Source organism: Cebus imitator, unplaced genomic scaffold (genome assembly GCF_001604975.1).
Source record: "Cebus imitator isolate Cc_AM_T3 unplaced genomic scaffold, Cebus_imitator-1.0 Scaffold433, whole genome shotgun sequence".
Taxonomy (NCBI): domain Eukaryota; kingdom Metazoa; phylum Chordata; class Mammalia; order Primates; family Cebidae; genus Cebus; species Cebus imitator.
In genome coordinates this window covers 1063490-1085709 of record NW_016107748.1, presented here as the reverse complement: position 1 = coordinate 1085709, position 22220 = coordinate 1063490, and the positions used below count along the sequence as shown (strand labels likewise).

Sequence of the window (22220 nt, the reverse complement as noted above, 5' to 3'; positions counted from 1 at the left end):
AAATTTCTGGTGAATTTACTAGACTATATTTTCTTCCAATGAATTTACCTCTTCATTGATTTTATTCATTCCTATGAAATATCTAAGGGCAAACTGCTCTGTTTTCATTTTACAGTTTGAGAAAGAAGTTAAACCCTAAGTAACTATAATAGTTTATCTAGAACTTAAGATATTTTTATGCACCTGAAGATTTTTTCAGCCTTACTAGCCCATAGTATAAATATTTCTCCTATTTCTTGTATAGAAATCAGAAGTATCCCTATTCTTTCAGGAAGCTGAATTTCCACTTTTGGCATAACAAATCCCAGCAAAAACAGGAAATGTTTTATGTATCAAAAATCACACTCCTGATTTTATCCATGATGTTCTTCCTCCTTTCCTGTTCCCTACTGTCTACGCTCAGATAATTCAAATTCATAACCCAACCCTACGAGAGCACGAGGAAGGACGGGGATAAAAGCCACCCCACTGAGGCTTCTCTCAAGGACCTAACAGTGCCTCTCAGCACCTTTTTGGCTGTGGGTCTCTGCCTGCAGAGTCTCATCATTGGGGGTGCCATTTTCTGGTTATCCACCCTTTCCCCAGCCCCATTTTCCAACTGGACCAGTCATAGCATTGAGTGTCCCCTGTGAACTCTGGAAGGAGAGCTCCCCGCTTGAGCCCTTGGAGATGCTGCCTTTGGCTAAATCTTTTCTGACATTACAGGTGCCTCTCAAGTCAGCTTACCTAGATCCAACTAGTTCCTAGTTAGATATCCTGCTTTATCTCTCCTCATCTCTGCAACTTGCTCTAGAGGCTGCTCCCACAGTTCTTTAGCCTTTCATGTGCCATCATCTTTTCCCTAGTCCGTTCAATTGGCTTCTCCGAGATCCAGCGCCCTCCTTCTTTTCCCCCTCCCCTGCTTTTTCCTTGTGTTTCTCAATAAATACTCTTCACCTTTTCAAGACCACGTACCCAAATGTTGCCAGCTCACCTGAGTCTCAGTATTCCCTTGCCTGGACTACCTCTTTGTTGGTGATGACTCTTCTCTCTCAGGAGTCTATTTTGTATATTTATAAATATACAAAATATGTACATGTACATGTTTCTTTCATGAAACATTTGTTTAAAAACTATGATTACATATGCAGTATATGTTATGTACTTTTTTTTTGGCTGAGTGCAGGGGACTTTATTGATGGTACGTGACAAAGTGGGGCTCTCTAAGCCCCTCCCTTTTCAGGGAGTCTGCATGGAAACTTGAGGGGAGATTCTCAGCGTGGTGGAGGACTGAGTGGCAGGGACTCCCCAGCAGCTAGGGCCTCTCCCTTCCTCTCGTGCTCTCGCTAGGGTTGGTGGTCCGGTGATCTTAGTCCTTGGTGGCCATGTGGGCCATGAGGTCCACCACCCTTTTGGTGTAGCCAAATTCATTGTCATACCAGCAAGTGAGCTTCACAAAGTGGTTGTTGAGGGCAATGCCAGCCCCAGTATCGAAGGCTGAAGACTGGGTGTCACTGTTGGAGTCACGGGAGACCACCTGTGCTCAGAGTAGTGCACGATTACCTTGAGGGGGCGTCCAGTGCCTGCTTCACACCTTCTTGATGTCAGCATATTTGGCAGGTTTTCCAGATGGCAGATCAGGTCCACAACTAACACATTAGCAGTGGGGCCATGGAAGGCCATGCCAGTGAGCTTCCCGTTCAGCTCAAGGATGGCCTGGCCCACAGCCTTGCCAGTGCCAGTAAAGGGAGGGATGATGTTCTAGAGTGCCCCACGGCTATCACACCAGTTTCCCAGAGGGGCCATCCACAGTCTTCTAGGTGGCAGTGATGGCATGGACTGTGGTCATGAGTCCTCTTTCCACGACACCAAAGTTGTCTGACCTTGGCCAGAGGTGCTAAGCAGTTGGTGGTGCAGGAGGCATTGCTGATGATCTTCAGGCTGTTGTCATAATTCTCATGGTTCATGCCCATCATGAACATAGGGGCGTCAGCAGAGGGGGCAGAGATGATGACCCTTTTGGCTCCCCACTGTGAGTCCCAGCCTTCTCCATGGTGGTGAAGATACCAGTGGACTCCATGATGTACTCAGCACCCCTTGCCCCATTTAGAGGAATCTCACTCCTGGAAGATGGTGATGGGATTTCCATTGATGACAGGCTTCCCATTCTCAGCCTTGATGGTGCCATGGAATTTGCCATGGGTGGAATCATACTGGAACGTGTAGACCATGTAGTTGAGGTCAGTGAAGGGGTCACTGATGGCAACAATATCCACTTTGCCAGAGTTAAAAGCAGCCCTAGTGACCAGGAGCCCAATACGACCAAATCCATAGACTCCAGTCTTCACCTTCACTGTGGTGTCTCAGGGATGTGCTGGCGAAGCGAGAGAAGATGCAGCTGTCTGTCTAACGGGAGGAGCAGACAGCTACTTATGTACAATTTAAATATGCAAATCAACAAGATTAATAAAAGAAAGATGTGATATTCTCACCATCCAAAGACGATGACTGGCATTAGCCTTTTTCTCCTTAGCCTGTTCTTGTATGATTTTCCTGCTCACACGTGGCACCTCTCAGAACTGAATTGACCTGCATAGTAGAGAGCTAACCGCCACCACTGTGTAAAGATAATATCCTTAAACCCCCCTCACACTCACGACAGCCATGACATAGAGCTGAATCACAATGAGTGCCTCATGGATAGAAACGCTTTCGTTTTGTTAAATTTCAACTGTTTTTAATTTGCTTGCTTTTGCTTGTACTAACCCTTCCTCTTCACTGTCAACCAAAAGATCATGAAAGACTGTTGATTTCGAAAGTCCAAGTAAATACTATGGCTTAGCAGGCTTAGCATTTAGGAAGGAGCTTGGGAGAAGCATTGGGAATGATGTGACTTATTCTCTCGGAGAACCCAGGTAGACACCAGTGACTGCTGCTTTCTTTCAGGAGCCCTCACAAGCTTTTCTTTCATGATCTACTCTAGAATCTTCTTTTTTTTGGACAGGGTCTGCCCCTGTCACTCAGGCTGAAGTACACCGGTGGCTTGATCTTGGCTCACTGCAACCTCTACCTCTCAGGATCAACCCTCCCAAGTTGCTGGGACTATAGGCACATGCCACCAAACTTGGTTAATACTTTGTATTTTTGCTAAAGACGGGGTCTCATCATGTTGTCCAGGTTGGTCACGAACTCCTGAACTTAAGCGATCCTCCCGTCTTGGCCTCCTAAAGTGCTGGGATTACAGGTGTGAGCGGCTGTGCCCAGCCTACTCTAGAATCTTATCAAGACATGATACCACCTGTCTCCTTCTCACATTGCAGAATTCATTGTTCCCGTGTTAAAAATTAGACCTGATCTGCCTATCTCCGCTATTTGGCCCCAGCCACATCTCTTCTTCACTGCCCTTCCTTCCACATCCCTAACAATACTGCAGCAGCCTCATTTTTGAGGACTTTTGGGGCCCTAAGATATAATCTATTGAAGCCAGAGGATTTGATCACTTTTATTGCAGCAAGATTCTCCTCTGTGGTATTTTTATCTGTTTTGGAGCCTTAGTTTTTCTTGTGGTTTTTCTCCACCTTCTCAATGTGACAGGGAAAATAATACTTCTAATCCTGGTGATGAGGGAAGGTCATTGCAGAGAGGCAGCTAATACAAAAATCAAGCAAGATTTGGAACAAGAAAGCCCAACCTTTGAGTCAGAACTAGTTGAAGTGAAGAGCTCGCTCTGATCTCCCTTATCTAGAAAACTATTTAAGAGAAGAACCAGAGTGGAGAAAGCCAGAGAAGGGGAGAGAACCTGGCATTCTCTGAGGCAGCCCCCACCACTGTCTCACCCTCTTTACCTCTGCCTGTGCCGCTCAAAAAAGAAAGTAGAAGCAGAGGGGGATGGCCTGTCGTGGCCTTTTTCCAAGAGGGAACAGAACAGTTCTGATTTTACATCAGAGGCTTCAAGAATAGCGGGTAAGGCTCCAAGAATGAAGCCCACTGTATCCCTAAGCTATAGCTCAGTCCAGTGCATCTGTCCCTGAATCTGACCCACACGTGGTAGAAAGGCAGAAAGATGTTAGATGCTTGTCCCATAGTTAGATCTGGGCAGTGTTACAAAGGAACCTGGTTTTGGAGAACAACAATACACGTTAGTGTATTAAAGACTCAGAAAAGCCCTGTGACAAAAAAGAGTGTTTCCTGAACTCTTTTGAGCATGAGGAATCTTCATTTGGCAGTCTGCTGTTTTCATTCAGAAGTGGGTTTCGTGGGAAATGCTCTAGAGGCCACCCTAAATTGACTGATTTATTCTGTGAAGAGGAGTTTGCCGGGTAGCTGAGGTTAGAAGGTAGATGAGAAAATAGACCTATTTTTCTGTGTTCTCGCTCAATATGTTAGCTCAGTTCTCAGCTTTGTTTCTCTTCCCTTTTTTCATATGCATTCCCTAGAACACTTGTTTCGATTTTGTAGTTTAACTCTCATGTAGACATGACTGTTCACAAATCTTTTTTGGCCCTGACCTCATTCCTGAGCACCACTCCCACATTTCCAACTGTATGTTCACTAGCCCTTCCACCTGACATCAGGCATATGCCCCAAATTCAACACGCCCAAAATGGAGTGTCTTCTGCGGACCCGCTCTTCTGCCTGGCGCTTCTGTGTTAATAGCATCACTGTCCTCCGTTGTCCAAGCTGGGAACCTCGGCAGATTTGCAGGCATTTTCTTCTCCTTTACTTTTCACATAATTTTTTAAAAATTATACATTTTCTCTCTAAGAATTATCTGTTTCCACAGACTTAGTTCAGACTCATATTTTTCTTGGACAATTGTAAGAGTCTTGGATAAATTATGAGTTGAGTAGAACTTCTGCAGGAAAAGAGAATGTGGCGTGGGAATCCTCTGTATATCTGTTTGTCACAATAAAGTTATAAATAATGGACATGCTTGGAAAATGTTAAGGAGACTCTAACATTAATATTAATGAACACAGTGAGGCTTCAAAGCTATTGAGCAAGAGAAGCAGGAATGCCCCCAATCCTCCCCTGTCAACCTTCCTTCTTTTCAGTGGAATGTCGGAGGGATCTGAGCACAGGAATGGAAATGGCAGTGAGAAATCTCTAAAATGTTAAATTTTTATTTAATGATAAAATGTGGGATAACCATTTTATTCGTAAAGTCTAAGGGAGTTCACAAAATTGTTTATTTCTTTTGTACAATTTCTTAAGATCCCGTCTGTAAACACTTAATATAAAAATAACAAAGTTTCAAGTAAATTACTATTCTATTGACTTTTATATGTGAGTTTTCTTTAATTTATTCATTCAATATCACTAATACTCTATAAATTCTCTTCATATATATACTCATTTAGTCTGAAAAAAGTGGTATTTATCAAGTGGGGAAAATTGATTCTCAAAGTGACTAACTCACTTTCCCAGTATACTTGGCTCATAGCTTGAAATTGACTTTGGACTGCAAGGTTTGATCACTTTTCATTTCACCATAGCCGGCTCCCAAACCCAACTTAATGGGTTACGTTCAATGAATGAGAGGTGGGCTTCCCAGGCCTTCACTGTGTAAGGAGCTGACACAGGGTTAACTGTTACCAGGCAGAGCCAGAGAGGCCTTATAGGTAGGACTGGTGTACAGCATCTAGCCCATATAACCTAACCATGAACCACAGATGAGCCTCCCTGCCCTGCCAGATGAAGTAATGTAATTTATTTTGAACAGGAGCATGTGGCAAAGAAGAGGTCCTGTTTACTTCCACAGTGGACAGTGCAAGATGTTCTCAGTACATTATACAGTCTAGATCTCATTGTTTATGGGTCTGGTTTTGCCCTCATGCAGCAGATGTAGTTCCTTATTTATAGCACCATAAAGAGACTACGGTGAAGGTCACCTCAAGATTCTTGGCAGGCAAATACAGGCAGAGCTCCTTTACATCTTTTTTTTTTTTTTTTTTTTTTAGACAGTTTCGCTCTCGTTACCTGTGCTGTAGTGCAATGGCTCGATCTCGGCTCACCGCAACCTCCGCCTCCTGGGTTCAAGCAATTCTCTTGCCTCAGCCTCCTGAGTAGCTGGGACTACAGGCATGCGCCACCATGCCCAGCTAATTTTTGTATTTTTAGTACAGATGGGAACATCCTTTATTTTATTTTATTTTATTTTTTTTTAGAATTTCAGGGATGGAGATCCATGAGCTTTAGTCAAATGTATAATGTGAAGATCAAGAAATTATTTTCCCTTTTCCAACCACAGAATTTTACTGATTTGATGTGATTTCCTCCTGTTTGTTTCATTCTGAGCATGAACAACTGGTCAGCCACTGTTCTCTGAATAAATCCATTTTAAATGCTTGAAGGGGAGTGTGATGAGATTGTTTCTCATTCTTTCCCTCAGGCTAAAATACTACTATTACTTTAACCTCTTCAAAGCTTCCATTTTCCACCCCTTGAACTGTGTTTACTTCTATTCCTGGGACCCTGCTCAGTTGTTCCGTCACATTGCTGTTTTTCAAGTAAAGAGGTCCGAATTGGACACAGATCAAACAAGGGTGTGACCAATGTAGGGTATTAGTAAAGAAATTGCTTCCTGGCCTCTGCGAGTCCTACCTGTCTTGGCACACAAACAGTGAGCCTTTGTAGTCAACAGCCATCTTTAAAAAGAAAAATTTATCCTACTCATAAATAGACTGTGGTAGAGAGAAAAACAAATGCTGTTGGTGGCTTTGCCCAGTCTGGCTACTTGCCGTGAGGAAGAAAATGTGCTTGATTTGGCACTTAACAAATGGTTGTACACATTTGTGCTGGGGGACCATGCGGAATTGTGAATTTTAGATATTGACCCTGCGCTTGAGAGAAGCAGAATACATATCCTCCGATGCAAATGAAAAATAAGGTATTGATGTACACATTGAAATCTACACATACAGGCAAAACTTTTTTTAGCAAGGTGCCCTTAAAAGGGTGCTGAATAAGAAATCACTGATATTTTCAGATCTGAATCTAATTTGAGCTCTGTAGTCCTTTAAGAAAAAGTTTGAAAACCCACCAATTGGGAATGTAAAATTGTACAGTCATTCTGGAAAACTAAATGGTGGTTCTTCAGAAAGTTAAAGTTACCAGATGGCTCAATAATTTCACTCCTGGGTAGATGCCTAAGAAAACTGAAAACATATATTTACACAAAATCTTGTACACAAATGTTCATAGCAGCACTATACATAATTTAAAAAATGAAAACACACATGTCTACCAACTAATAAATAGATAAACAAAATGTTATATGTTCGTGTGATGGAATATTATTTAGCCACAAGAAGGAATGAAGTACTGATGCATGCTGTAACATGGATGAAACCTGAAAACATGTTTCACAAATGAGACCAGTCATAAAGACCACCTGTTGTATGATGCCATTTATATTAAATGTCCAGAATAGATTACTCCATACACACAAACTAGATTAGTATTTGCCAGGGCTTAGAAGGAAGGAGAGATGGGGAGTATCTACTAAAAAGTACAGGGGTTAGGGAGTCCTCCTTCAGATTTTGAAAATGTCCTGGAGTCGAATCACGGTGATGGTGCACAGCCCTGAGAGTGTACGAAGAAACACTGAATTGTATCACTTTAAAAGGGTGAATTTTATGGCATGCAGACTATAATTCAAAAGCAGAAAACAAACACATAGACCCCCTCCCTTTTTTTTTTTTTAGGAAATAATATGCACTTGAAAACTTTTCATTAATGACTGAGGTTTTTACCTGATCTGGAAAATTTTGTGTTGTGCGCTGGCTTCCATGGATGTTGCTGATATACAAGATGGTAGACTAAGATGTTTCTACAGAAAGTAGCTGAATATGACATTGAGAAATTCCTCTAGGTGGTATGAATACAGATTGGGCTGGCTGTGAAGAAAGCAAGGAACATTGGGCTCAGCTGTGGCTCTATGAATGGTCACTTATTTTTACTGCTACTTAAAGATCTGAATTTCTTTTTCCCTGACCATCATTTGTGAAGGTTTTTGCCTAGGAGCTTAATTGCATGGTTGGGGTCTTGTTAAATGAATCATCATATTTGCAAACTTCTTTCGTAGTTTTCCTTCTGAAAATTGAATGACAAGAAATACACCCAAACTAATTCCAGGCTGTTAGGATTATTTTTTTCCCTCGAGCTAGTTTTTGGCACCATTAATTAGCATCTACAGCCTAGCCATCCTCTGATGATGGTAAGGTAACCCTGGCTTGTCCCTCAGCTGCCCTGCTTTCTTTCCCAATAGTGCGTTTCTTATACTTTTGAAAGAGAACAACGCTTCTGCATCTGAACACAATCCACAAGGTCTGATGCTTTTGAACAAAGTGGATGCTTCCTCCCTGTGCCTTGAAATTGATATACACTGTCAAAAACAGTTTTCCGAATGGTTTCTCTTTGTCACCTTGTACCAGATTTTCTCCTCCATTCTGAAAACGTGCAGTTTAATGTTGCATTTCGAATCAGTTTCAGCTGAAAGAGTGTGTAATGGAATCAGGGCATCCCATGAATACTGTTAACTGTGTCAGAAATGCCTTTTTGTTTGTAGCTCTGCGTTCCAAGGGGACTGATGACAACAGTGAAATTACACTGGGGGCCTTGCTCAATAATAGGTTCCTTGTCCGTGATGATTTAAGAGAGGTACTAAGGGTGGCTTCTCCCATCCTGGTGCTTCTGAGTTTGGTTTATATTTCTTAGAATCTAAATTGTGGTGATTATCACCTCCTGAGAAGAAAAGTAGTAACTGGAGTCCTTGTCAGTATTTTCCTACCCCAGTGTGTATCAGGCTTCTTTTCAGAAGCATTTCACTCTAACCCCGAAAATTGCGTAACAAATCACCTGACTCGGCCCCTTTTTGTTATCAGCAAGGATACCAGCGCCCAGAGTTACAGACCATTAACAGAAGCCCACTGTGGAGCTGGCATCTACAAATTCTGATTCCCAGGCCTGTGCCGTTTCTGCCACAGCACACAGCCTTCTACCACCAATTACTCACATATATGTGAATTTCCTCCAAAGCCATGAACCTTCTTAGCTGGAGGAGGGCTTGACAATTAGCCTTTGCCCCACAGTCTTTATCATTTCAGGCTTTGGCTGTCACATTATAGCCTTCCAGGTAAACTCTCAGACCCTAACAACCCAGAAAGGGTAAATGACGGCAGGCCTTTCCTCAGGCATATGCGTGTGAGGAAAGAATTTGTTACTCGTTTGCATGAATCTGAAGCTTTCTTTATAGCTGTAGCCAGTGACACTAGACTACTTTATTTTGGGTTCCTCTGCAATACGTATGGTAGGTGGTCAATATTTTTATAATATATTTTTTTCTTAGGTAAAACTCTAGTATGCATTGTAATTAAGATGGAGCAAGCAATTGACAAATGTGTGGGTAGATTCCATGCTACAAGGTTGGCTGATTGCTTAGGAATTAAAGATGGGAATGGAGTTCTGCACTCCCAAGACTCTTTTAAACTAGAGCCTCCAAGCAGTTTACTTTGCTGTTCAGCAAGTTCCCATGCTGCAGAGAGAAGAAACCAAGGTATAACCAAGTAAAATGACCTGGCTTGGATTTGGACTTCAGATATAAGCTTGATTGCTGTCCTTTGTCTTGCCTGGAGGATTTTTAAAACCTTTTACTCCATAGAAACTGGTCTCCTGGACATAATTACCTGCTTTTCAAGTCCAGCAGCTTGGAGATTTTGGATTTCTTTTCCATTTCTATTCTACAGAGAGATGCTACCTTTATTTTTGAGCTTGACTATATATATGTGTGTATATACACGTGTGTGTGTTTTCTCTTTCTCTCTTCCGCTTCGTATGTTAGAGGTCACTGTTGTGTGTCTAGGGCAGAAGGAGCACTTGAAGAAGTAGCTCTGCCACATGGGCAAAGCTTTCTACTGAGGCTGAAAAGCTCTATGGCTATTAATTGTCTCCATGCCATGTTTCCATAGCACCTATTTATTATTTGACTGTGAATTTGGGGATTTTGTATGGTTTTAAGACAAAAGATTTTTACCTTGACAGGGCAGAAGGGCTGAAGTATGCTCTGGAATGTACCTTGGCAGAACATGGGCTTTTAGGCTTTCCGAGGGTTACACAAAGAAAATGCTGACAGTGTGTTCCTGCATTTGCCCTACTGATTCTCCAAACTTCATCTTCCTCTTAAAACTGAATTTATGCTGGGCATGGTGGCTCATGCCTGCCATCCCAACACTTTGGGAGGCTTACGTGTGAGAATCACTTAAACCTTATACCCGTCTCTACAAAAAATTTTTAAAAATTAACCAGGCGTGGTGGCACATGCCTGTGGTTCCAGCTACTCAGGAGGCTGAGGTGGGAGGATCACTTGAACCCAGGAGGCCAAGGCTGCAGTGAGCCATGATCAAGCCACTGCACTCCAGGCTGGGCAACAGAGCAAGACCCTATCTCAAAAAGAAAGAAGGAAAGAAAGAATTTGTTATTCATTTGCATGAATCTGAAGCTTTATTTAGAGCTGTAGCCAATGACACAGTAGCTCTGTAGTGTACTGAAGCCATGTCATTTCATTTTAGTGAAAGTTAGAAATGAGGGGGTGTGAATGAATTCTACTATTCAAACCCAGTAGCATCCTGTGTGTTAGGGGTGGAGGGAGAACACTTCTGAGGCAGCCTAGAAGGGGAAAGTTCCTTACTCTGCAGGGTGAAACCACACCACACAACAGTATCTGTTGAGTTTTGCTTGTCCTTAAACATGCGAGATATCTCCCAAGCAATAGAAAATGTAATTGGCTGTTGGCTGCCTCACAGCAAGGACATCCTTCCTCTATTTACTCTTAGTAGTGATGTATGAAGGGGAGGTGGCTTTCCTGTCCTGCTGCCACCTCCAGACTCCTGGGTGGCTGTCTGGGCCTTGAACTTTGGCAGCCCCATGGTGGTAAGTAGCCCATAGGTAATGAATATAGTAATTGACTTGGGAGGGGTGGTTTAGTTCGGTTTTGCTTTATCAGTGTTACAGATTGAACACATCGACAGTTTCCCTGTGGCCACTGAATAAATCACACATGGATGTATACTGTCAGAGCCTGTGGGCATAGTTTCAAGTCAGTTCTTGGGTGCCTAGTGAAATATGTGTATCAGGCTGGTACATGATGCGCAGGCTACAGGGGAAGATCGAACCTATTTAAACTTTATTTATTTATTTATTTTTTGGAGACAGAATATTGCCCTGTTGCCCAGGCTAGAGTGCAGTGATGTGACATAGCTCATCATAGCCTTGACTTTCTGGGCTTCAGTGATCCTCCCGTCTCAGCTTTCTGAGTAGCTGGGACTATGGGCGTGCACCACAACACCTGGCTAATTTTTTTCTATTTTTGGCAGAGATGAGGATCTCACGATGTTGCTTAGGCTGGTCTCAAATCCCAGGCTCAAGTGATCTTCCTGCCTTGGCCAAGTGCTGGGATTACAGGTGTGAGCCATCATGCCTGGTCTAAACTTCTTTATATGGCTAAGATTAACAAGATCTAACCTTTGGTCGAAGTGCTGATGAATTCTTTAGTCATGCATTTAATCCGTCACTTGGAAGCTCTTCTTATACTTCTGTCGGCAGTTCTGAGCCTGTTTTTCTAGGTCCTTTTCTTAAAGCACAAGTGGTGTAGAAAAGTACAGACATTTTTAGGCTTAACCAGTTCTTATTTTTATAAGAAGATTCAGTCACTGGCGTCTCAGTTAGTGGCTCCTGAAGCAGATGCAGGATAGTTTTGCCGCTGTGCCTGAGCTCCAAATAACTGCCTCTGAGATGTGTGTGGGCCACCTGGTAGAACTTGAGGCGCATGGGGTCCGTGAAGAGTGGCAGCATTACAAAGATGAATCAGCATTCAGGAAGACTCCAGGTCTCCTGTGACTGCATAGCCAAATCTGGGCAAATCGGTTCCTCTTCAAATTTACAAAAGGAACACACACTTCCTGTAACAATCAAATACTACAAAAATATAGAAAGAAAAATGAACCAGGTGCAGTGGCTCATGCCTGTAATCCCAGCACTCTGGGAGACTGAGGTGGGAAGATTGCTTCAGTTGGGGCATTCGCAACGAGCCTGGGCAACCTAGTGAGGCCTCGTTTCTATAAAGAATAAAAAATAATTTTAAAAATTATAATAAACATTTTTAAGAAGAAAAATTAACTTTCTCTCCCACTTCCACTTTCCTTGCCGCTCACTCAAACATAATTAAATGTTATCAGGCCGCCAGGTGTCGAGGTGGTCAGTTAGGCAGTGAACCAAACTGAAAGTAACAATCAAGCCTTTCTTTTACTGCCGTAGTGCTGGCAAGAGGCAACGAGGAAAGTGCTGGCTCCCCAGTGTTCACTTTCCCCATAGGACGGCACCAGGTAAAGGTCTGGGAGATGACATGCAGCACTGGCAGGAGGGAGTCTCAGTGCCTGGAGCTCTGAACTGAAGGCTTTGCCATTTTGTGGGCCGAGGGATGGAGGGCTAGGGGGAGAAGGGGAAAGACGGGGAGTGGACTTGAGTCAGAGTGGAGAAGTGTCTCAGTGGAGACTCCTAGGTTAGGAGGCAGGAGGGTGTGGGGGTCTGAGTCCCGGGTGGCAGCTCTCCCAGAGGCTGCGGTGCAGGGACTGTGCCCCACGTCCAGTGTGGAGAAGGAAGCTTCTCCCGAGAGGCCTGCTGGGGAGAGCCTTTGTAATGGCCTGTGGTCAGGCCTGAAATGTCGCACACAGGATTTGGGTGTGGAATCAGACTCCTTGTGTAGATGGGCTTTCTATATATAGTTTTTGTTTTCACAAAAGCGGGGTTACCACACATTACTCTGCAGTTTACTTTTCTCACTTAGTGTATCATGGATAACTCCAGTCACAAAGGAGACTTTTATTATTATTATTGAGATAGAGTCTTACTCTGTTGCCCAGGCTGGAGTGCAGCAGTGGCTCAGTCTCAGCTCCCTGCAACCTCTGCCTCCTGGGCTTAAGCAACTCTCCTGCCTCAGCCTCCCGAGTAGCTGGGATTATAGGCGCCTGCCACCATGCCCAGCTACTTTTTGTATTTTTAGTAGAGATGGGATTTCAACATGTTGGCCAGGCTGGTCTCAAACTCCTGACCTCAAGTGATCCATCTGCCTCAGCCTCCCAAACTATTGGGATTACAGGTGTGAGCCACAGCGCCTGGCCTCTGTTTTTTTTTTTTTTAATGACTGTATAATGCCTTATAGAATACATGCCAGTCCATTCAACAGTTCCCCTTTGGACAAACATTCTGGCTGTTTCCAATCTTTGTTCCAGTGAATAATGTCAAAGTCTGGATTGTATGTGTATCCTGTGTACTAAGTCTTTCATTTCTTTAGAATGTGTTCCCAAAAATGGAGTGACTGAACCACTGGATATGCAATTATAATTGTAATCAATTTAAAAGCTGTGACAATTCCCATTCCCATCATGAAAGTTACTTTTTCCTCTTACTCTATGAAAACTGCTATATATTTTTGAATGTTTACCAACCTAATGAGCAAAATTCTGTATTGCTTTTACTTTAGTGTGCCTTTTCATGGACTAGTGAGATGGAGCATCTTTCCATATCTTTATTAAACATTTGCATTTTTCCTCTGTCAGTTGCCATCTTTTTTCTCAGCTGTTTTTCTTCTGCTTGTTTGTCAAATGCCTGTTGGCACATGTCAGTCCTGCTCTGAGAACATCACACTGAGTTGGGATTTAACAAGAGTTGATATGATCCCTTGAAGAGAAATTGTAAAAGCAAGTTACTATGTGAAGTGAGCACCCTGTTTTACTCTCCTAGTCCCTCCTAGCTACAACACCAAACACTTAATATTAAGTAATACTAGTCACTTAATATTTAGACGAGGGAAATAAAGGCATGTGTTTTTAACTCCAAAATATAGACTTAGAAGAGACAAGTAGTGGGATTTTCTAGGAATTTTTCTCTAACTCAAAATTCTAATTGGTTAGGAATAAATTACCTTTATCCTGTCATGTAGCTAATATTTGGGGCAAGGACCAGAGGGAGTGTTTTGTTTTGTTTTTGTTTTTGAGAGTCTCACTCTGTCGCCCAGGCTGGAATGCAGTGGCATAATCTCGGCTCACTGCAACCTCCATCTCCCGGATTCAAGTGATTCTCTTGCCTCAGCCTCCCAAGTAGCTGTGATTACAGGCACCCGCCACCACACCCAGCTAATTTTTGTTTTTTTTAGTAGAGATGGGGTTTCACCCATCTCTTGGCCAAGCTGGTCCCGAACTCCTGATCTTAAGTGATCTGTCCCCCTTGGCCTCCCAAAGGGCTGGAATTACAGACATGGGGCACGGTGCCCGGACTGAGTTTTTAAAACTATTAATGTTTTTGCTTTACCTCTCTTTCTCCCATTCTTGCAGTTGACTTGTAAGAACACATTAAACCTTACCGTTCATTGTATCAGAAATAATGCCCGCCTCGGCCTCCCTAGTGTAATGTATACACTCAGGGCTGTCTTTGTGAGCCTCCAATGTATGTGAACTTGGAATTAAATTAATGTCCTATAAATTTCAGCTGCAGTCTTTAAAGGAAAGGCTAAGCTTAATATTGGATAGTGTGCTGAAGACCCTTCCCCTCTGTATGGGAAGGGGTGCTGGGTGGGAGGTGACTGCCAGTGGATTAAATCACCTCAACCCCAGCAACTGTCTCATTTAACCTCTGGAATGTTACTCAAATTCTGGCCACAGTAATATCCACAAGTCCAGGCCTGAGGCCCCAGAAGGAAGGTCAGAGCGTGTCCGTAGCTCTCCTGCACCGTCGCTGCCACAGCTTTTCATTTTTGTATTTTCTTAATTTTCTTTAAGAAAAGCATCTCATAAAATAATGAAATACAAGTTAGGAAGCACAGGGGTCCTGTGATGAGAGACTGTAGCTTTAAAGGCATTTCTCTGCTTTACTGATTGTTGAGTATGAGATTTGTCAGCTTTCACATGCACTTCGTTCGCTTTGAAACCCCTTTCCTCTCATTGCCCCACTCCAGATTGGAGACCAGCACTCTGACAAATTGATCCCAAGATCAGAGGAATGAAAGAGAGAAAGATCAAAAGGAAGCCAAGGATCACATAGGAAGAGGCATCGCGATGTAGGCGCTGGGAAGGTTGGCAGTCAAACACGCTGTCATCTTTAATCCATGGATGCCTCTTAAAGGAAGAGCTTGGTAGTTCAAACAGAAGTGAAAAATGTTCTGTGCATAGATGGATTTGGATATAATTATCTATTTAAGAAAGTAGTAAACTAGGCTTGCCCCAGCAGTCATATTGTCACAGAACGCAGATACCTCACTGAGTGTGAACTTGAAATTAGAAAACAAAGTAAATGTGATGGGCTGCTGTCTTCGCTGCCCTCTCCCTCCCTTAAGGGGAAAGGCTCTGCCTTGTTTCCCCTTGTATTTCAAGGCACTTCTTGGTGGCAACTCAGCCAGATCATTGTCCTCTTAGACCTGCTGTCTTTTTGCAAAACCAACAAAAAGGCGTATGGATTTTTAAGGGCTCAGACTATATGTTATATGATGTTGCTGCTAAGAAAAGTCCTACTTAGAGCCCTCATTTCTGGATTCTTCTGTTCATCCACTCAAGTCCAGGTCCGTCTTCATTCACTTAATCACTTATCCATCAGCAAGCAGTTGCTACGTGTCTGCCACGTGCCAAGGACTGAGCACTGGAGATGCAGAGATGGCGGCATAGACTCTGCCTGGAAAATATCCGCGGGGTAGTTCAAGACATCCATGGAAGCCCACAGTCATAGCAAGGACTGGGGAGGGTACGGACAGGCATACGACGTCATGAAGTCACAGAGCAGGGGCACGGAGGGTAGGCCAGGAGGATAACAGAAGGTGTTCAGAGCTGACTCAGAGAAACGGGCTGGCCATGAGAAGGGAGAAGCAGATGTGAAAGAAGTAGCAAGAGTGAGGCTAAAGCTAAAATACAGGCAAGAACCAGATAATGAGGGAAACTGGAAAAGCTGGGGATCCATCACAGGGCTTTAGGTAGGGGGTGTGGCGTGATGAGAACGGTGCTTTAACGTCACCTTTGTGACCTTATGAACACGAGGCAGTGGAGGGCAGAACAGGGGGCTGAGGAAGCAGTGGAGAGCTCCTGAGTCACGCAGATAAGCTCTGATAGAAACCAGAACCAAGGCCCTAACAGGAATCAAGGAAAGAGAGGGATTTGTGTGCTGCTGAGGAGGTGAAATCTACATGCCTGGGTGCCTGTTTGGACATGTGGGGTGAGAAAAGTGAAGAGTCTAGCATGGCTGTCTGTCTGCTGGGATGGGTAACTGGGTGGAAAATTGTGTTGTTCTCAGTGATAGAGAATGCTAGAAGACAGATTTGAAAGGGGGCTGGGGACAGGATCATTAATTTTGAAGCTTATTAAGTATGAGCTGCCAGTGAATATATCCAAGTGGATCTGTTTGTTGGCAGTTGGCTGTTTCGGGCCAAGCACAGAGATGCGTGTGCTAGAAAGGTTGTCCGGAGTCACCAGCATATTCATCGTTGAAGCTGTTTATCCATTCGGTAAGTATGAAGGGTGTACACTCAGGGCTCTCTCTGTGAGCCTGTGACCTGTGTGCCGCACAAGGCCCTGCTCTCAGAAGCCTCACATTTGTTGTAATGCTCTGCTGTGGCCGCCTTGAAATTCTCCATTTTTCATCAAGGGGCCCTGTGTTTTTATTTTGCGCTGGACCCTGAAATTACATAGCCCTGCCTACAATGGCCTGGCATGGTGTGCCACAGTAGGGGTGCAGTGTTGATGAAGACAGGCATGGTTCTTGTCCGGCTTACAGGCTAGCATGGAAAGCAGACAGTTAAATAATCAATTATAAAATGTGATGAGTTCTGTATGAGGAGAGGGACCAGGCTAAGGGAACACATGTGGGGGGATGGAAATCTAACCTAACCTTGGGGGCTGAGGAGTTAGGGAGTGACAGCACCCAGGGAGAATAGTGAGACAGAATCCCAGTCCACAACACCAAAGAATGGAGGGAGAAGTCAGAGAGAGAATGTCCTGGGAGTTAGGAGGGAAACCAGGAGAAGGCGTATTCCTGGTGGCAGGGTTAGGAGGCAGTCAGACAGTGCCAGGGAGATCAGAACAATGACATGACCAGTAGCTGTAGCAATAAAAGGGCCGTTTGTTGACTCTGGTGACAGTAGCTGGGTGTAGAAGGAGACAAGATGTTAATTTACCTCTGAGGGATCAATGGGAGGTGAGGAAGTAGGTAGCTCCTGAATGTAGATTATTGTCAATTTATAAGGCTTAGGTTCTCAGGAAAGAAAAAAGGACATTTCAAAGGTGGAGTTTGGAGTAGGAGAGTATCATTTGTTTGATTTTGCTCTTGCCGTGATTTTAAGAGTGTTTTAGCAAGGTTTTGTTCTGTGGGCAGAGATCCAATGGAAAGAGAGGTCGGAAATACAGGAGTGGGAGTAACTGACGTCGGGAGAACCTCGAGGTGTGGGAAGTGACAGACACGCTAGCTCCGGTCAGGAAGAGAAGAGGAAAAGAGAGCTGAGGAGCAGCAAATTTCTAGCTGAAGGCCCCTTTCCTCTGTAAAATCCACCCCATGTGACTTGGTTAAGTGAACATCTGCTGCCTTTTAGTTCTTTTCTCTTCCTGCCTCAAATTCAAGGAACAGTTTCTTCTAAGTTCTTTGATCTGCTCGTAGTCAACAAACATTCATTGGGCTCCTGCTCTGTGACAGACATGACCTGAGCCTTTGGAGTTCCCAGGCCCCCGAGCTCCTGACACTCAGGTCCTAGAGGAGACGCTTCCTTGGCCTGATTAGGCATCACTGGCTCTTCCTAGCCCATGCCTGGGAACTCCACTGCAATTCAGGGGCTGTGCAGAAAAAAAGGAAAAGGCTAAAGGTAGCTGTAGGCAGAATCTTGAAAGAGGGGATTACCTTTGGAATTTATCACAGCAGCTCCCCGGGATTCTCAGGGGCCCTGTAGATCCTGTAAGATTAGGCCCAAACCTAGAATTTCCTGACCCTGCCCCCTTTCAAATTCTCTCAGTCCTGTCAAAACTCCTACTCCCTTATTATAGTCATACTCACCTGATAATTAGGACAAAGACCATTGGAATTAATTCACACTGATTAGTGAATGGTGGATAACACCTTGATGGGGGTGGGGTGATAGTGATTGCATTTCACAAGTGCCAAGTTTATAAGAAGGCATCTTTCACTTAGCATATTTCAGACAGCATAATAAAAGTGGCAAGGAGTATTATAAGAGGCCTCATCTTCTCACAGCCAGTTCCCCTAAACGTTTCCATTTTCTCACATCTTCCTCTGCTTTTTTTTTCTCTCCCTAGAGTCATAAGTTCTCTAAGGCCCCTAAGATTTTTGCCATCATCTCCTTCCTCGGCTGGACTCCCCCACTCCTGTTTCTATGACAGCAGCAACTAGGGCACAGGTGGTGAGGGGTTGGGGGTGGGCTCGTGACAGCTGCAGCCATTTATAGGGATTGTTTCCAAGTCAGGGACTGCCTCTGCATTGGGAGGGAGAGATGCCTAGAGGCTTCTTGGCACAAAGAATGTAGCCTCCCTAGAATCAAGGAGGCATCCACTCAGATGTGAGCTGATCGAAGGCATTTCCCAGGTTGGTGGCTCCTCACCGAGAAGCCTGTCAGGTCTCAGGTCTCCAGCTCCCTGATGCCTGGGAGCTGTTGGGTTCATACAGAATGCAATTCCCCAAGCCACTTCCATTTGTTGTAGAAATGGCAACATTCTGCCACAACCGATCGATAGCTGAAAAGTGGCTGTCAGGAACCACTTTGGAATCAGAAGGTCTGAGAACAGGAGGCACCGCTGGGAATAGGCCGAGGAAAGGTTGCTCATGGTTATCGATCCTGCAGCCTCTCCTGTAGACATCTGCCTCAGGCAACTCTGTTCTCTCAAAAATCCTCGACTGGGCAATAGCTCTTTATACACATTTTTTGGAGTGTATGAGTTTCCTGAGTCTTGAGATGAGTGGGTTTTTTTTTCCCCTGGACCCAGGATATCACCCTAGAAATTCAACAGTGTAGGCCACACATTCTCAGATTTCAGTATGCTTATGAATCACCTGGTGATCTGATCACAATGCAGATTCTAATACAGTAAGTCAGGGGTGGAGCCTAAAATTCTACATTTCTAACAAGCTCCCAGGTGAAGCCAATGCTGCTGGCCCACAGGATTGTTTGAGTAACGGGAATCTGGAACTGTACTGTCTGTTACATTAAACACTAGCCATATGTGACTGCTTAAACTTAAAGCTAAGTTAATTAAACTGAAATAAAATTAAAAATGCAGTTCCTTGGCTGTACTAACCACCATTTAAATGCTCAGTACCCACATGTGGCTAGTGGCTGCCATATTGGACTGCACAGACAAGAGCATGACCATGATCACAGAAGGTTCCACTGGATAACCCTGGGCTCGAGCAAGACTGTTGCATCATTCATCCATCCATCCATCCGTTTATTCACTGAGCGTTTGTTTTGTGCCAAGAAGTATGCTTGGTGCTGGAGCATTTAGGCACAGTTCCACCTAGCAGAAAAAGTAAACATAAGCTAACTGGAATGCGGTACACTAAAAAGAGAGATGCCTCCCATGTTGTGAGGGATCCAGAGCTGGGAACAGTGAACTCTGCCGTGCAAGTGGGAGAACAAAAGCATCTCTTGGCATTTCATGTGTGATCTGAACCAAGCAAGGGTTGTGACAGAATCAGAGCATTTATGAGATTGGCTACTGACAATGCGTTTTCACCATTTCAGGGCCATAATCATCAGAAATGGAGAAATTATCCCCATGTCTTCAGAATTTACCCCTGAGACGGAGCGCCAACGACTTCAGTACCTGGTAAGAGTCATGTAGGCTTGGCAGAGTGCAGCGGCATCAGGGGTGGCATCAGAGCTGTTCTGGAGGAACATGTTGCTACTGACTTGGGATCGGGCTCACCACATTCAAATGACATATGGTATTAACTCCCCCACACACACCTTCTGGATCACACATCCTGGCTCCGTGTGTGACGACACACGCCACCTCCGCGAATTTATTATTGTGGCTGATTTTCTCCCATCTGTGACCAATTGAAGACACGGTATGCTCTGTTGTTTTGTTTTGTTTTGTTTTTAATGACTCTTATGTACAATGTGATGTGCCGTTTGGAAAAACACAGATACCTTCTTCCGTGGCCCGCTCCTCACTTGAACTCAAACAGAGAACTTGGTCTGATTCCCATTGGGAGGAAGAATCTTTGCCAACATGGCAGCTCCAAGATCTCTACTGACACGCCACTACTTCATGCTCAGATATGAAGTCTTACAGGCCCTTTGGGAAAGGTGCAGGTGTCAGAAAATCTGTTTCTATCCTGAAAATAAGTTCTTTATGTAGATTATTCTCTTTGGAATGAAATTATGAAAGGGCTTAGTGTTCTGGGAAACAGAATAGACTCACTTCCCTGTCCAGATTCCAGGGGCAAGGGCATTAGGCTCAGAATCTCAGTTTGAAGTGACCGTGGTAATCACCCCAGGTTACTTTGGAGCAGATACTCTAGGGACTAACCCTGTGAATCGTAGTTTTGTGGATGAAATATTTTCTTGCCAACTGGATTTCTTTGTACACAGCATAGCTCAAGTAGTGACCATCTGCTCTTAGAAAGAATTGATCCAGGCTACTCTAAAAGGTCTTTGTTTGCGTGTCTGCATTTCAGTATGTGTGATCAAGATTTAATTAATTTGGTTGATTTAGAAGGTAGCTGTGCACTTTCCCTCCGTTCCCTTGTCTGTGTTTTTGTTCATTTTATTCTATAAACTGTGTTGCTTTAACTACTTACTTGATGTATAAGACAGGAGGAATCGAAGATGATGGTAAAAACAGTGCTTCAGTCTTTCACCTACTGTTGCTTTCTAACCTTTGCAGTGGTGTCTTCAGCTGATAAACTTAAAACCACTACCAGGACTACTAGGGAACCCAGGCTTCAGACCTCTTCGTTTTCTTTGGTAGTCTAGACAGGTGGAAAGGATCCCACCGCAGCCAACAGAAGATCTTCATTCTGGCCCCAGCTGTGTTAACAGCCCGACAGTTTTGTGCAAGTTCCATAAACTTTCCAGACCTCCGTTTAGCACTCGTGAAGTGGAGAGCTAGACGCTAGGGTCACCAAGGACCTTTGAGCTGCAAGGGTCCCTCCAAGTAGAGTTCACTACAGCTGGCCTCTCTGCCACCTGCCTGGCTTTCTCCACTCTATTCCACAAGGCTACCCAAGTGACCTTATCACACACTTGTCACTCCCCTGTCTAAAAGCCTTTGGCTCCCCACAGTTTACAGAATGCAGACTGCCCTTCTTGGCAGACCTGGAATCCTGGCCCTTGCCCACATCTCCTGCACTGTCTCATGGTTGCCACCACCACTGCCACCAGGCATCCCGTGCTCCAGCCAGAGAACCACTTTCCATTTCCAGAACATGTCACGGTTTCTTTGATCTCTCACCCCCATGCCTTTGGAAATAATGGTCTGCCTAGATGGCCTTTATCCCTTCTCTGTCAGGAAAACTCCTCTTCATTCTTTGAGACCCCAGCACAAATGTCACTTCTTCTGCAAAGTGTCCCCTAATCCTCCTAGAGATTCAGTCCCCAGTGCTTGTACCACAACGTCCAGATCCCTGCAGGGTGGTGCTCAGCATATGGTGTTGCTCATTCAGGTCTCTGTCTTGCTCTCCAGACTCAGCTCTGGAGGGCAGGCCACTTAGTCACCTCATACAGCTAGGGTTGCACACAGCACCTGGCACAGAGGAGATGCAGAATCAGTATTTACTGAATGAAGATTAAAAACAGGCTGGGCATGGTAGCTCATGCCTATAATCCCAGCACTTTGGAAGGCGGAAGTAGGAGGAACATTTGAAACCAGGAGTTCAAGACCAGCCCGGGCAACATGGCGAAATGCTGCCTCTCCAAAAAAAAAAAAAAAAAACCATTAGCCTGGCATGGTGGTGTGCCTGTAGTCCCAGCTACTCAGGAAGCTGGAGTGGGAGGGTTGTTTCAGCCCGGGAGGAAGAGGTTGCGGTGAACCAAGACTGCACCACTGCACTCCTGGGGCAGCCTGGGTGACAAAGTGAGACCTTATCTCTTAAAAAAAAAAAAGATTAAAAACAATATTCATGTCAACTTTTAGGTCGTTACCAAACAGTCCTTTCTCTTCTGCCCGCCTCCCACACATTTCACAGCAGGGCATGAAGCC

General features: G+C 44.3%; 1 protein-coding gene across 1 annotated transcript in view; it reads left to right on the top strand.

The window, feature by feature from the left end:
• PPM1H (protein phosphatase, Mg2+/Mn2+ dependent 1H) overlaps positions 1-22220 on the top strand; it is a 298650-nt gene that overhangs the window by 167212 nt on the left and 109218 nt on the right. Inside the window, exon 5 of the mRNA XM_017510193.2 lies at positions 19757-19841. Within this exon, the coding sequence (XP_017365682.1) occupies positions 19757-19841 (85 nt within the window). The remainder of the gene's footprint in view (positions 1-19756; positions 19842-22220) is intronic.